We start from the raw sequence: 17,228 nt of genomic DNA on the forward strand, positions 1-17,228 counted from the left end.
TGAGGAGCACCTGGAAGTGTTTAAGATGATCACAGCGTCTTTGCTGAGACCATTGCAGCCAGTAATATGACACAGCACTTCTAAGACAAGAAGATGGTTCCTCTAAAGCAGAGGATAGAAAGAAGTTTCAGTCAATCAAGTGAAATTAGCAAGTTTAAATTTGACTAGAACATTAATCTCCTCCCGTGATAAATGCTGCATGATCTTTGATGACTACTCAGTATCGCTTCCCAGGTCCAGGCCATTGAGAAGAAAGAGCACTGTGAAAACAAAATGACACCAACATCTCAAGATCTCTCATTCAAATACTGATCCCGTCCAGCTCTGATCTGCTTATGAAATTTGCAGAGATCATGGCATGGGAGGCCATGGTTGGCAAGTTACACATTTTCAGAAGAGCTGTGTAAAAGCTATTGCTTGGGGAGCTTCACTCACTGCAGTAACGTTCACTAGGAACTTGGGGTACATATCAGACTGCTTCAGCAAGTGAGGCACAATGCCCTCAGATAGGCAACACCAAGGCAAAACCAGAGCAACACCTCAATTGCATGCTAATGTTAGCTTCTCATTCCCAGTCCAAATTCTGATAGCTGTTAGCTTTTGGATATGTTAGGAAACATCACTGCCACCGTGTTACCCACCAAACAGGGATGCATCTCACAGCCAACAGAGTGATTCTCCCTTAAATCAGGTAAGTATGAAGCTATTCCGAGTGAAGGATAAGTAAGAAGCTAATGGTGGTTATTAATAGCCCTTAAAGCTAACAGTTCATCTGAGTTAAATACAAGAGTAATAATCCCTTTATGACCTTCCCATTTTTACTGCGGAAATGGACAAAGTTTCTTGAAATACTGCTGTTAACCACAGTTTTCAAATATTGTAAATCTTGAAAATTACAGCAACCTGAATCAGAATATAACATGCTCTGCTATTTATACATATCACTGAGGACTTCAACAGATATGGTAGGCAGGAGCTTTACCTTTTACCTTATCTTCAAATTCAGTAGGATTTTTGCCCCAGACTTTTACACGTATAGTCTGCATGTTAATCTGCCACGAGGCATGCCCATGGATCACCCAATTTGACAAACTGGATTGTAATGATAAGGGTGTAAGGATTTCTTGCTGTTCTTCACTGTTAAGTCACAAATCATTAGCGGAGAAAACTTGCTCTTGTAGCAAGAAAAGCTATTACTAAAACCAGTCAAGCTTTAAACTGAAATACAAGAGCTACATCTTGACCAGAAGCATAAAAGAGAAGAATTAGTAAGAGATTTGAACTGCTCAGCTTGAGATTTTTTTCCTCTGCACTTCTACTACAAATGTGGATAAATAAACACACCCTTAACCACAAAAGATAACAGAAGACGATGGAAAGAATTTTCCTTCTGGAGAATACACCTTGAATACTGTGTCCAGTTCTGGGCCTCTCACTGCAAGGATACTGAGGTGCTGGAGAGTGTCCAGAAATGGGCAACAGAGCTGGTGAACGCTCTTAGGAGGAGCAGCTGAGGAAGCTGGGGATGCTCAGCCTGAAGAAGAGGCTTACAGGAGATATGATCACTCTACAACTACCTGAAGAGGAGTTTTAGGGAGGTGGGGGTCAGCTCTTCACTCAAGTAATGAATGATAAAACAAAAGGAAATGGGCTGAAGTTGCAATGGGGGAAGTTTAGATTGGACATTAGGAAGAACTTTTTCACCGAGAGGGTTATCAAGCATTGGAATGGGCTGCCCAGGGAGGTGATGGAGTCACCATCCCTAGAAATAGTCAAAAGACGCACAGACGAGGTGCTGAGGGACATGGTTTAGTCTAGTGATGGGTCTGGCATAGTAAGGTTAGTGGTTGGACTTGATCTTAAAGATCTTTTCTAACTGTAATGATTCTATAATTCTAATAGGACAAACACTTTTTTCACAGACTGGCAAAATTCTCTCTCTAGGCACATTGATACTTCATTTTCTGTTTCTACACTTCTTGATCCTTTCCTCTGAAGACCTTTTATGAGGCAAGGTGCAGGTACAGACAGCTAAAGATCTAGTTCGAAACAGCAAGAACAAAAGCAAGACAAAGTTCCATCCGTTAGTTGACACACTACCTTCATTCAACTTGGCTTTAGCCAGAGCTTGGTAATAAACAGGAGATATGTACAGGAGTTTGCTCATTCTACAAAGCACCAAGCTGGCAATGCATTTAAGAACAAAGTCTGGTATTACAAAGTAAACTTACACATTTATTTTTGAAGAAGTAATAGTGATTTTGATTGTGGTTTGGGGTTTGACTTTGTTCAAATTAGCAAGTAGCTTTGTACAACTCAAAACATTTTAAGACCATAGTGTACATATTTTTTTGAGGTGCTTAATGTTGTTCCTACACAGAAAAGGTATGGAGAATTTCTACGACATAGTAAAGGTACGGTAAGATGACCATGGCACTTGAATCAAACTGAAATGTTTCACTTGCTCATGAAAAACTATTATGTATTTTTTCAGAAATCTATGAGAACTGTGTATTGGCTATCGGCAACATGAAGAAATAACTGTGAGCTGTACTGCATAATAGCAAGTTAAGCAACTGAAATATGAAAGTACTGAAGTTATGCTGACTTACAAAACTGAAGTGCAAATGCCTTCTTTCTCAGTTTTATCTAGTATCTTTCTCTTGTACAGCAAATGTTACCTAGGGCACAAAAATAATATACAACTGCTGAGCAGATTTGCTCAACGCAGGATCATGCTTGCTCCACATGCTCCTCTTTGTCATGCAGTGGTTTTTATCTCAAACTGAAGACAGGCATTTTGCAGTGATTAAAAATACGGCAGTGATAATCTACAATTTATTTCTCTTGCACCATTTACTGTCAAGAAAAACTCACAGTCATGGCCAGCCTGACTGCCTCTGAGTTGACAGGGACTCTAAGTAGCAAGTATCCTTGAATGTCTAAATTGACGTAGTAAGGATGTTTAACTAGATTGGTCAAAGTTAGCACATTAACAACTTGACTGCCCTCCAGACAACTCATTAGATTCAGCATTAAATGTTAATAACAGAAGCCATGCTGTTTGCAGGATGGTGGCAGGAAAGTTGTGCATTAAGGACAGCAAATAGTTTACCCAGCACTCCAGCTGCTCCAGTTGTGGTTTTGGCAGAACACAGGACACTTGGGGGATGAATGAATATGCTGAGGGACACAGGAAGGATAAGACTTGCGGAACATGAAGTGTTTCCAGATTAGACTAATCTATTGTTTGCATAGTCCCATTCCCCATTACTTCCTCTGCAATATTGCAAATATTTAAATAAATATTCTGTTCTATTTCAAATGTCCCAAAGAATGGAAATTGCAACAGTAGCCTGGCAAGGGAAACAGTAATCAACATTTCAACTAGCTATTGTGAAGGAAACACATGAAAGATTTGTTAACAACTGAAGTTACTGTATCAGAAATTAAGACCAGATTTAGGAGACTTGGGACACCCACTTCTCAGCTTATCACATGGTCGGAGTTACCACAAGTTGTTCTGATCTAATTGGCCTCCTAATCCTCATCGCCCCAGGGGAGGGTAGTTAATTCACAACACTGTCCTCCATTTGACAGAGGGTCTGTTTCACTCTCAGTACATACAGTTTCTATATGGGTGAGGACTGAAGGGAAGAAGCAGCAGAGCTCTCTTAGCTACTGAGAGTTGCCTAGATGGGAACTATGTGTGACAGGTTGGAAGTGAGAGATTCCACTTGAGTCCTGAGATGAGCTGCTTTATGAATTTAGAGCACCTTATCTGTAAAGGTAACTTCTTGCCCAGTCTGGCAACCAAAAGCTGCGATGTGCCAGCCTAACTAATAATTGGCTTAAGAATCTGAAGATCTAGAATCCATTTAAGATGTTATTAAGGAGAAGACTCCAAAAAACAACAGTGGGATAATTTATTTTTACTGACTCACCAGTGACTTTGGTAGGTGCAATTTGGACAGCTGACAGGAGAGATGATCCTAACACATTAGAAGTAAGATCTTCTATCTTACCCAAAGCTAGACTTCATTAATCCCTTTCTAATGTAATTTATACTTAAGCTACACTGTATCTTTAATCAGCATCACCCTAGATCTCCTCAGAATTGACTACTGTTGAGTAGTCCACAAAACAATGACCATAATGAGAATGTTCTCTTGATCTGATTTTATGTTAAAGATAAAGAAAAAAAACACAAAGAGATTTCTGTGGAACTGACAGATAATGTAAAATTCAATGCAGTACAGTGGAGAAAAGGTAAAATATACTTGTAACAGCTTCTGTGACAACAGTCATCATCCAGAATCCCTATCTCCCTTGAATTCTTATGCAAAGCAGAAGGCTGTAGGTTACATTTTGCAGAAGTTACTCAAGAATTTATAGAATTTTTCAGCCAGCTGCTTTAAAATAGCATATGTGAGGATAAAGAGATTATTTGCTAAAATTCATCTTCAATGAAAGCAGCAGCCATGTAAGGAGTTGAGGCTCTGGGACAGAATCAGGTCTGATTTGATAATCTGAATCAGTTTATACTTAGACAACTTCCTGTGAAAATCAAACATATCTGACAGTACCTGTTCCTCTTTTTCTTTGGTCTTGCTCCTGGAGACTCTGGAAGAGGTAACATCCTGCGCTGGAATGACAGAGATTTGATGCAGTGGCATGTTCATCACACCGCCTTGTTTGGTCCTATCGATTACAGGAAGGAGGCTAGAAGTCAGTGTTTATTCGGTGCCATTGTCAGGCCTTGCAGCTAAAAAATAAAAATTAAATTATGTTAAAGTAGCTTAAATGCAATTATTTCTAAACTACTGCTAAGCCATCAACTGGATCAAGATGCATCTCTTATATTCTCTCTAAATTCTGAACAGGAGAGAGGTTGGTTCACTGGCTGGGTGAAAAAAGACAGAGGAGTTTTAATGAGATAGAACTAGATCAGTCAGAGGACAATTTATGCAAATAAATAAATCACTTAGTTCTGAAAGTGGTCTGGGAGATAGAGGGCAGGGATCATGCTCCACAGTCTGCACAGTGAGGGAGGAGGAAGAGGAGCAGTTTTCCAAGCTGAACAGTGACAGCATGCTACCTGGAGGTGCAGAAAGCAAAGCTCATGCAGATGGTTTCCTGAACTTCCAGCCCCACCACGCTGGAATCAAACTGCTTCAGGTATCATTCTGAATCACGCTAAATGCCATAGCTTTTGTTAAAAACAGTCAGTGGCCTGCATTTGGTTCCTGTCATTCATATAATCATACACCAGCTGGCAGTAACAAGGTGTGCCACATGAGCTGCTCCTTTCTTAAGGCTATTAAGGAATAATATAATCAAAATCCCTCACTAGGAATCATGAATCCACTGGACTACACACACTTTATCCTTCTTTTACTAATACAACAGGGAAGCATTACACATAGGAAAGACAGTGATAGACATAAATTAGCAACACTAACCAGAAAGGCAGGCATAATCACCCACACTTCTTACTACATTAGCAAAATTATCTTAAATAAAACGCTTTTTGAATCATGAAGGACTATGGAGTGTTTATTTGAAATGCAACCTGCTGCAAATGAGACACAATCAACAGTATTCAAAGAAAGGATTAGAGGGGAGCTAACACACCTGGGTCTACACTAAATAGGGCAACTGTATGATGCAATTTTTCTGTTTCCATAACATATCAGCTTTTTGTCCGTTTTTGAATCTGTGAAAGCAAAAACCAGAGAATAGATAAATTTCCTACATATTATGCCACTGAGCAAATTGAAAGCAGTAGAGTCTAGCACTAAGTGCAAACCCTTAAACTTATATTGCACACATTTTAAATGAAATATTTAATTAATTTTCAGTTTTAAAGATAGCCCAGCTTCCTAGGCTATTGATTCTGCAAAAGGTGGCTGTCTGGTTCTATTTCCATTAGATTCCACAGGAGTCCTGCAGTTTTGTAACATGAAAACAGGATCAAATGCTTTAAATGCTTTTTATTAAACATAAAAAAAATATATTATTTATCCCATAGCACTTTATATAGGAAATGATAGTTCTTTTTGCACTGAATGGAAAGAGTTAACAATAGTCATCGAACAAGTCACAACAAACCCAAAAATGCAGGCAATGCTTCCCAATCACACACTCCATTTGTTGGATGATGCTATCTGCCTGTTAGAGTGGTCAGCCAAATTCAGAAGCCTTACTGACATGTGGTCAGGATTTATATTACTTCCATAAATGACAAGATGGTGCATCATAAAGTATGCACAAAAGCTTTGAAGACAATGCCTCCGTAACTTCAGGCATCACTTGACTTTAAAAATAAAACACATCTGTATGCATAAACAAGCAACAGCAAGGACACTTCCTTATTGGAGGACAGAGGGAAACATGGGACTTACCACTATTGAACCTCAGCATAAAGCTAAAATATAGAACCTCTCCGAGTCCTACACACATCTGTTCAGCTGTATCCTCTAACAGAGCCAAGCCAGAGAAGACATAAATATGGGCTGAGACAGGAATATCAAACTGCAATAAACAAAGTGGGAACAGTAGGTATTTTCCCACAAAAACATAGGGAAATAAAATCCAGAGAATGTTAAACTCCAATGAAAGTATGCCAGGTAATATATTCTATTTCCATCACTGATAGCTAAGCCAAGGGGAAGGAGAGAGACACCTTCTCTGTGTCCCCCTCATAAAGGGTTCTGGGCTTGCAGATAAGGACATGTTATTACCTGTCATGGTTTAGCAAGGAGCTGTTTTCGTTTGGTAACAGGGGGAGGGGGTTGCAGCGAAGACCCCTAAAGAGTTTGTGGACTCTCCCCTGGCTCCTGGGTTCACACCCACCTCTGGCCCAGCTGGGCCAATCTGGCACCTCTGCCATCACTATTTAGGGATGGGAATTTGAAGTGCTGGCAGGAGGTGTAAGAGTGATACAAGATGGAGGCGACCACGCGGACCCCAGAGTCAGAGAAGGAGGAAGGAAGGAGGAGCACCAGAACAGAGATTCCTCTGAAAGCCGTGGTGAAAATTCAGGCTGTACCCCTGCAACCCATGCAGGGCCATGGCAGGACTGAGAGCCGCCAGCAGCTCTGTTTGAGTGCACCCGGACAGGCAAAGACTGTGTGGGGAGCCCACCTGCCCTGAGGAGAGACAAACAGCAGAAACCATCAGAAATAGACTGACTAAAATCCCCACTCCCTGCGCCGCTGGGCCGTTCAGAGGGGGAGGAAGTAAAAACACCGGGATCAGGATTCTGAGCCCAGGAAGAGGGGAGAAGGTGTTCTTAAAGGGCTGGTCGGACTTTTCATCATTGTACCACTCCGTGTTGTTTTATGTTGGTTATGTTTGGGGGTTTATGGTTATGCTTTAGTTGGTGGGGGATTAAATTATTTTCTGTTTTCTTGCCCAAGCCCAGTAGCCTGGTCTGTTTTGTCTTGGACCTTAAGCGACAATTAAGCTCTCCCTGCCCTTTGGCAATCCTCAGTTCTTTGGTAGTTGAGGCTCATGTTGGTCTTTTGTTCCCTGATGGGCCTAAACCACAACATTACCATAAGGAAAACTATTAAAAACAGTTAAACACCCACTGATGATGACAAACAAGTTAAACCAGTTTTTTTGCAGGTAGTTAAAGGATAGCATTAGAATTCCTTGAAAGAGCTCAAGCAGCAGACATAATCCAATTAGATATTCAAAGATGATGTGAAACAGCCCTCCTCTGGAAAAGAGGCCTAGCAGACATTTTAATAAAGCCTGCCTTTGTTCATGGGTGGCTTAGAAAAAGCTCTAAACTTAACCCAGATGCCACACTGTAGAGTCCCCATGGATGGAGGGTCCCTAACAATGCACACACTAAAAGCCTGTCCTTGTCAACTTGAAGCACATCAACAGTGCTGATTAAATGATAAAGTTACATGAGTCAACAGACCATCCACAGTACCAAGTACAGATAGACAAGGATACCAGAAAAGCAATGCCACTCAACACAAAGCAAGCTAGGACAAACTCCACAGCTAAATTAACATCACATGCTTCCTGATCCAGAGGTGAGGAGTTGGGCACCCATGAAGAGGGATCCAAGCTTCAAGCAGTTGAAACTGGGGGCTTGCTGAAAAGGCCTCTAGGGAAGAAATGATAAGGTAAGGGAACTGCTCCCAGATACTCCCTTCTCTTCAGGACTCCAGTTAGATATACAAGCCATCCCTCAAAGTGAAGGGTTCTTCGTTACTGAAGCACCTCCACGCAACTGCTGAGTACTCTTGCCCAGCAGGTAGCAGATAAAGGGTCAGCTTCTTCCTCCCTTGAGTGGTTTTTGATTCATAGGCCACACATGCAAGTGAAGTCCCATGACCACTGGTGTAGATGGAAGGTCTACAGGAAGGTCATGGATGAAGGACTTTCCAGTTCCTTTTTACCTGGGAAGCTGAAGTAATCATAGGATGGCAGAATAGCAAGCGAGAGGGTACATGCACCAGGCAGGTCCCACAGCAAGAGGAAATGAGACAAAGGTAGTTGAGAAGAAAAAACAAAGGAAGGAAAAGCATGCACATGACTTGGGCCTTGTGGCTGGAGGCTGGGGCACTCCTCTGTGCACTATAACCCCTGATAGCAACAGAAGCAGAAAATTAGGCTTCCCTGCGTTATCAGCATTGAGTATATGAGAAAGGACAACTGATAACAATAGGTAACCTCACTATAGCAGAAACAGGTGGGAAAACACTTGAAAGCCCACTTCCACCATCCACTCTGCCAGAACCTAAGTTTCCCAAGTGACAAAACACAAACATAAATCAGCCATGAGATGAACTCAACAGTCTGCAAATTGCTGGATTGTTAGTGAGAAATGCCATTGGAAGAACTCACATACAGGAAGCTATACTGTTGTCCTTCACCTGCCACCCGCTGCAGTTTTTCTGCCCATTACACATTCCAAAATAAAGGTTGAAATGCTCTGTGCCAAAGATTCCCTGATAGACTGGGGCAAGTAAGCACAAATCATGGTTTCCTGTCTGTGGTTTGGTATCTACCAGAACCTAAAAGCACTCACGTGCCGTATGAACTACAGATTTTATTAGGTCATTTACACTTCAGAAAGTTCATCATATTCCCTTGCTACATGGCATATGCTGAAGAACTTCAGAAGCAGCTCAGGAGCTGTAGTGACACGAGCTGCAGATATATGCAGACCTTACTCCTGAGGATGTATGTAGGTGTGTACACATCCTTTGCATTATTCATAGGAGGGGAAAAAATAGCAGTAAAATACATCGGTTGGTTTCCTTTTTAAAGTACAACACATTTTGGATTATAAAAGAATCTGTCTTTATGTGTGTGAAAGATAAATCCTGGACTCTGTGGTAGAAACAGGATGATATCTGGTAGCAGAAGTGAACTGGAAGGAATTTCATATGAGTCATTCCGGTCTGTACCACAGCTTTTTACACTTTTGTTCAGCTTCCCTAGCCCCTGTTAATGATAGCAAGCTGTATCACATAGGTCAACAGTCTGATAATCTGTTGCAGGGTGGGCGAGTTAAAAATAAAGCAAGAGACTGTTGCTGTCCAGATAATCCAGACACTGCAGCCTAATAATCCTGCCATGGAAAAGATGTAGTCTGTGGACTTCAGGGCACCTACCAGTTTAAGGCTGGGAAGGACTGCCCCAAGGCTTTGTGGGTTGCTGCTATCAACTTTGGTCTTCTGAAAATTCCCCTCTACACAGCATGAAACCTAATGAACCCTAACAGGAATGGAAACTCTCTGAAAAAGCCTGTGACTGCTGGTGTAACATCTTATCTGATCACTTACTTACTGCTAGCAAGACTTGAAAGAATCTATTAAGGCAGATTTGAGATCTGATTTTCTGCTGAAGGTCTTCATGCAAAATCTCAAAGCCTTAGCAAAAAAAACCCAAATTGTTTAGTTTGGGGTTTTTGTTGTTGTTCTGAAGGGAACTCTTATCCAGTGATATTAGCAAATTCCTCTGTGCATCTTAACTTTTATTACCTATGCTGACACTTCAGTTGGATATTACTTATGCCTACTTTCTGTACACTACACTTTCCATATTTGCAAATATTTCCAGTCCTGTTAGTTTGTGTTGGCTCCAGTTTGAGGCTTCTACTTTATTTTGATCGGATCAGGACTACTCCCCTACTAATGTAGCTTACATAATACTTTTCTAAAGATGACAGATGTGCATTTTCAAAAAGATGATCCTGCATCTGCCTTTCATTTGTTTTACTATAGCTTAATCAGTACTTTGTTAACAGCTTTATTTAGAGATGCTATCGAGTCTTATGAGATTCACATCCATTTGTTAACTTGACAAGCAAATCTAATCAAGGGAGCTTAAGGCAGAGAAACACTTCTTTCTCTGCAGAACCTCTCACATTTGAGGGCTAGTACAATGTTAGAAGTGAAATGAACCCTTGTACTCACACTAGGCAGATATGATTCAGGATTATTGCTATTTACAGCTATGCCTCTGCCTATAAATCTTGCACTGTTTACTAGCTCAGCTGCAAGTTCTCCCTTTATTATCTCAGTTCCTCCTTTTCTCCACCTGCTAGTGTCCTATAAACAATCAGCTTCAAGACTTAAAAACATTTTTCCTCTATTTTTTAAAAATGCTATTATGTAATTGAAATCAAAGTCATTGATAGGAGACAAGAGGTCCTTCTGCCTGGTATCCATGTTCCCTTTGAAAGTTTCTCAATATACAGGAATACGTAGCTGTAAACTACACGTAACATAGAAATATCTGTCAGCTCTGACTCCTCTCAAAATAAGAATACTGCTGTTTTCACAAACATAATATAAGTAGACAAGCAAGCTGTTAAACAGCATCAGTATATAATGGTCTCAGAGTTCTCAGCAACCCCTTCCTTTGATTTCAGCTGAAGCTGAGCATGATATGCACCTCTAAAAGCAGATTCCTTAAGATTTGTCCCCTTCAAATCAGCTGCTAAGTAAAAGTATGAAACAGCTTGGCAACATTCAGAAGAATGTCACTTTGCTCTATTCTGATAACAAAATAATACAGTCATTACAATCCTTTGAGCAAAAAAAAAGAGAAATTACTTTTGTCTGCTTATGCTATGTATCTGTATGTGCATCAGAAGTATCAGCGCTTGTTCCTGATGTTTTGTGGACAGAACAAAGCACTTGGTGCTCTCAGCACATACAAGCAATAAAATCCCTGCTACATACACAAAACTTCTTTAACTACATCAGTGATCTGCTAGGTAATACACATTTTTAAGTACTTGCCTCATGTATTTGTTGATGAAACAGTCCATAATAACACCAGCAACAATCCCTGAGACAGTCTCTAATTGTACCAAGCAAGTAAAGCAGAAGTTTCATTCTCTACATTGGGAAGCCCTAAGGGTAAGTGCCAGGGCTGCTGTTTTCTCAGCCAGCAAGTTGCTCTACCTGCTCCACTGAATTTCTAAATCTATTTGCATAAGAGGATGCTAGTCATTCTTTCATCCAGATAATCACTATTTCACCTCACCCCTTCACATTAAATACATCTTCCTGCCCTGAGGGCTTCCAAAAAGAGCAGGTCTAGCACTTGAATCACAGCACAACCTCAGTCTTTAGAGCATTGCTGCAAGCAGGATGAATATCACAGCACTTCCAGGACTTGCCTCATTGTAACTCTTAGGCATGATCCAATCAACTCCCACGATTAACAGAGACTGTCTTCTTGATAAATTAATGCCCACCTCTAGAAGAGGCATTCCTCCCTCCAACTTGGCCACCCTGCAGAGCAAAAATTAGTCTGTCTTAATCACATTGTTCAAATTAAATTTTTCTTAAAGATATGGGTAACTTGTTTTTTCACAATATTGTCAGATAACAACATGCCACAGTACCATGCCTATTGCTACAGCTTTTGAGAAAATCTGGTTTCGTTTATCATTACTTGTCCAAAAGCATTGCACAGCAGTAACCTACATGGATTCCACCATGGTATGCACACTGGTGATGCAATAGTCTTTTCCTTACAAACTCACAGATATGGTTACAGACTGCAGTGGTGAGGTTTCATACAATTTGAAATTCTTAAACTAAAAGAAAAATCAGTCAGATTAACGTGAACACAGGTTCTGGAATGACCCACTAAGACCGAAGCAGTAGGTTCCCTGCAATTGGAGATCGCCTGGCAATTGTTAAACAAATGTCCACAAGGCATCCACTGGATACAAAAAAGATTCTCCTACCCCCTATTTGTGGGCAAAAGTCAAAGCCCACAAAATTGTGAGACTCCACAGAAAGACAACAAGTGATGCCAGGAAGATGGCAACACCCCAGATCTCTAGCATATTAGCAAATCTATTGGGAAAAATGGCCACATGGTCATAATGATTTGACAAAGCATTCTATGTAACAATCAATGGTTTTTAAAAGAAAATGTTAGTGAAGGTTATAAACAAATGAAAAGAGGGACATACTAATACATGTATAGACTCATGACAGAAATCTACACCAACATATGTCTGCAGGCAAATTTCTAGTCTTGTACATTATACCATGTGGACTTGTGTAATACAGATAAATTATGATCTCTTCTTGTTCTCTACAATTCTTTTGGGGTTCACAAAACTCTAAATCAGTTCTGAAACCCAGCAAAAAATTGCCCTGAACTTTTATATTCAAAATTATTAATAAAGACTATTAAAAACAAATGCATAAATTTACATTGAAGACAATGAAAGTCTGTGTTTCTCAAACAATGTAAATGTTTACGACTCAAGATAATGATGAAACAAAACAATCTCATCATTGTTCAGTGAAGACATTGCTCACATTCTGTATTGTATACACATAACAATGATGCGTTTTTAGGAAAATCCTGTGCTACATCACTTATTTTCCATTACATCAGAGGTTAACAGTTGTAAAAGCTACTCATGAACAACAGATGCCTAAGCAACATTCTTCACTATTGTTTAATTGCTACCAGGCAAAGCATTCTTCTTAAGCCAGCATAAAAAGAATATATTCTTGACTAAATGATTCTGTGTTTTGAAGAAGTACAAAACCACTCCTTCTTCTAGGTGAATAAGAAACTGCCAGATGCACATAAGAATAGATTTCTTTTGAATCATTTATGAGTTAAATGCCAAGTAAATATTTACTTACGAGTTTAAGTTGCAACATATCTTTGCTCTGTAAGTCTTAATAAAATCTATATTACTGGATCATTCTGACAAACCTTTAAACTCTTTCTGAGGAAATACCTATAAACCACATTCTTTAGGACTTGCACAGTGTCTCCAAAAGTTCAAGTGTACAGTAAAAAGAGCAACGTACCAAGCATCCTGTACTCAATTCTTCTACAAACTTACATGACATTGTTTAGTTATGTTTTCAATCATAATTTCCCACATTTTAAAGCAACCTGAATGTCCGACACAAAACTAGCTACCAGAATTCCTTTGCTCTAATGTAGCTCTCTGTTCAGCCAGGGTGGTCTTCTGCCCCACCAGCTTGTCTTTTTGCACACTGGAAGAGCTTGATCCTGCACCTTTAAGATTGCCTTCTTGAAGAATGTCCAGCTTTCCTGGACTCCTTTGTCCTTCAGGACTGCCTCCCAAGGGACACTGGCAACCAACTTCCTAAACAAATCAAAGTCTGCACCCCAGAAATCTAAGGTGGCAGTTCTGCTAATCTCCTTCCCAGCTTCTCTGAGGATTGAGAACTCTATCATTTAGTGATCACTATGACCTAGGTGGCCTCCAACCATCACAACCCACATAAGACCTTCTTTGTTTGCAAACACTAGGTCCAGCAAGGCACCTTCCCTCTACTTGAGCATACCTTGCATCAACAGTGCTCCCCACTTCCATCCTTGACAGAATGGCACATCTCAGACCCAGTCACTTGGGTAGCCACATAGAATTGTAGAACGATAGGGGTTAGAAGGGACCTTTAGAGATCTAGTCCAACCCCCCTGCAGAAGCAGGTTCACCTAGATCAGGTCACATAGGAACATGTCCAGGTGGGTCTTGAAGACCTCCAAGGAAGGAGACTCCACAACCCCTCTGGGCAGCCTGTGCCAGGGCTCCCTCACCTGAACAGTAAAAGTTTTTTCTTATGTTTAAATAGAACTTTTTGTGTTCCAGCTTCATCCAAATGCCACGTGCTCCCTTTGTGGCTCAGCCTGAGTCCCTACTGAGCACACAGACACCAGAGCTCTGGCTCTGAGTCGAGTGGCTAGCATTATTCCTTCCTCAAGCTGGTTGTACTTCTGCTTGCCTTTCCTGCTCAAACTGCCTGTGCAAACTGCCACAGTAGGCACTTGTGCTCCTGGTCACCTGCACTCCCTGAGGACCATTTAAACCCCCCGTGGTATCCTTGACTCTACCTCCTGAGAGCTGCTGGCTCTAGATAAGTCTCCTCACAGCTCCTCTGCTTATTCTGCTCCAAGAACCCCTGGCTCACCTCAATCAGCCGCTCAGTTGCAAAAACAGAGCCTTGCCACTGCCGCGTGTCTCACTGATTGAACCATACCTATGATTCCATGGTTTCCTTCTCTAAGTAGCTAGAATTACAGCAATATTCAGGGACATTTGCTCTTCCAAAGAGCAGATAAAAATTGCTACAGATAAATAATTTGAAAGTCTGCTGAATTAGGCAGAGAGATAGGGACATAATTCTTTATTAACCATTTTCAAATGGCAAATGCAAGATCTATTTCTTTTAATCGTGTCATGGTTTTGCCTGGCCAGAAATAAAGCACCACGACAGTCTCTTGCTTGGTGCCTCCCACCTACCCCCACCCTCCTTAGGATGGTAGAGGCCCCAGTGAAATGGGAGGGGAAAAAAGATAACCAAGGATGTTGTGGATTCTGTTGTGGATCCTGTCTAGCAGGGAAACAGGGCAGGACAGGGAATGAGATAAGTGCCCCTCATCCGCATACCCTGTTGAGATGCAGAAGGCTGACCACCCTGATGGAGAGCCAAACTGGGGAGGATCCTCCTGCATCGATCCAGGGAAACCTGTGTGTTTGAGTAAGCCCCTGCGCTGCCTCTACACCAATGCACACAGCCTGGGGAATAAGCAGGAGGAACTGGAGATGTGGGTGCGGATGCAGGGCTACAACCTCACTGCAGTCACAGAGACGTGGTGGGACAGCTGCCATGACTGGAGCACAGCCATGGAGGGTTATGTATTGTTCAGGAAAGACAGACTGACAAGGGGAGGAGGTGGAGCTGCTCTCTATGTGAGGGAGCAATTAATATGCATTGAACTCTGTCTGGGTGGGAATGAGGGGCAGGCTGAGTGCTCATGCATAAAAATTAAGGGGCAGGGTCCTCATGGGGCACTTCAACCTCCCTGATATTTGCTGGCAAAGCCACTCAGCCAAGCACACGCAGACCAGGAGGTTCCTACAGATTGTTGACGACAACTTCCTGTCACATGTGATTGAGGAACCAACAAGGAGGGATGTGCTGCTGGACCTGGTACTGACAAATAAGGAGGGTCTGGTTGGGAATGTGAAGGTTGGAGGTAACTTTGGCTGCAGTGACCATGAGATGGCAGAGTTCAAGATCCTGTGTGGAAGAGGCAGGACACAAAGCAGGACCGTGACCCTGGATTTCAGGCGAGCCGACTTTGGCCTCTTCAAAGACCTGATTGGACAGATCTCACGGGATAAGATTCTACAAGGTAGAAGTGCCCAAGAGATCTGGTCAGTTTTCAAGCATCACTTCCTCCAAGCCCAGGATCAATGTGTCCCCATATGTAGGAAAGCAGGAAAAGGAAGCAGGAGGCCTCCATGGATGAGCAAGGATCTGCTGGGACAACTCAGGCAGAAAGCAGCCATTTATGAGAGGTGGAAACAGGGGCTGACCTGTTGGGAAGAGTATAGGAACATTGCCAGGGCATGCAGGGGTGCAACTAGGAAGGCTAGAGCCCTTCTAGAATTAAACCTAGCTGGGAAAGTTAAGGAAAGTAATAAGACGTTTTTCAGGTACATCAGCAGCAAAAGGAAGATTAGGGAGAATGTAAGGCCTGCTTCACTACTCCTCTCTACAGGATGTAGGGGAATCTCTGCTCCAACACACTTCCTTCTCTCTTCCCTCACTGACCTTGGAGTCTGCATGGTTGCTTCTCTCTCTCTTACAACTCCATGCACCACCATCAGCTGGAAAAGAAGGAAGGGACAGAAGAAGGAAGAAACAGGAAGCACCCTTCTCTTCCAGCTTCTTCTTAAAAAGTGATCGTGGAGGTGCCCAATTGGCTCAGCCTCAGAAGTGGGTCTGGCTCAGAGATGGAGAGAGTTTGAAGCAACTTCTTATAGGAGCCATCTTTATAGCCCCCTTCCCATTAGCAGAAACAGGTTCATGACAAATTGAAAAAAGAAAACTACTCTCTATTATAAATGCAACAGATGTTAGAATATCAAGACAAAATCTCCTCAGTTTTCTGCTCATTTAAAACAGTTGGCATGTTCCACTTCAGGGACAGTTCTGTCTTTGGCACAGGCTTCCACACATGGCCTGTACAGGAGCATCAAGATGGTCATAAAGTATTAAAGATGAAGGACAGGAATTCTGCTATTTTTTAAGGGACGGGAGTCCAGAAGTGACCAAAATATTGTTTTGGGTTTTTTTATTTAGAGGATCAAATTTTTCCCTCAGTCTATAGGTGCTAGAGGAAAGAGCACTGTGCTTAGGAATAGGCACAGTTCCCTTTGTGTCACAAGTGACCTTGTGTCTCTTCTTCATTAGGTGTACTGTCTCTGAATGAGGCATAAAGCCTTGGTCCTGAAGAAGGTTCTTGTTTTACAGGGACACATGCTAGTCAATGAATGGTTATTACCTGGTGATGGCAAAAGCTCCCATTACCATTCTCTGTCAAAGTGGTAATTTGGTACAATCTCACATCACCTACATTTCCCGCACAGTCAACAGAAGTAAAACAGCCCAGCAAGGCCAGCTGATCTCTTACTGCTCCATCACAGAAGACAGTAATGATCTAACTTAAAAACAAAACTGAAAAAAAAGCTAAAAAGTATTCAGGTCCCATTCAGATTTTGGGAAATATTAAATACGTCAGATGAATAAACTCCCTCTTCTCCTTGTTGTGCTGCTTCTACAGCAAAGCCAGGCAGTTGTCTGTCAATGTTACCTTACAGCTTCAAGTGGAAACCAACAAAATAATACACATAGAAATGTTTGTGGGGTCACTGATTGTTTTTTTGG

General features: G+C 41.6%; 1 protein-coding gene across 7 annotated transcripts in view; it reads right to left on the reverse strand.

Moving 5' to 3' along the window:
• The window catches only part of MARCHF8 (membrane associated ring-CH-type finger 8), an 88,444-nt gene that overhangs the window by 61,125 nt on the left and 10,091 nt on the right, over positions 1 to 17,228 (reverse strand). For 4 of the 7 annotated variants that reach the window (XM_062000897.1, XM_062000893.1, XM_062000904.1 and 1 more), the window contains exon 2: positions 4,587 to 4,765. In XM_062000897.1, the coding sequence (XP_061856881.1) occupies positions 4,587 to 4,682 (96 nt within the window). In that variant the 5' untranslated portion in view covers positions 4,683 to 4,765. Of the gene's footprint in view, positions 1 to 4,586; positions 4,766 to 5,634; positions 5,717 to 17,228 lie in introns of those variants that run through there. The other 3 variants (XM_062000895.1, XM_062000896.1, XM_062000902.1) reach the window with 3 other exon arrangements.

The sequence above is a fragment of the Colius striatus genome, chromosome 8 (genome assembly GCF_028858725.1).
Source record: "Colius striatus isolate bColStr4 chromosome 8, bColStr4.1.hap1, whole genome shotgun sequence".
Taxonomy (NCBI): Eukaryota; Metazoa; Chordata; class Aves; order Coliiformes; family Coliidae; genus Colius; species Colius striatus.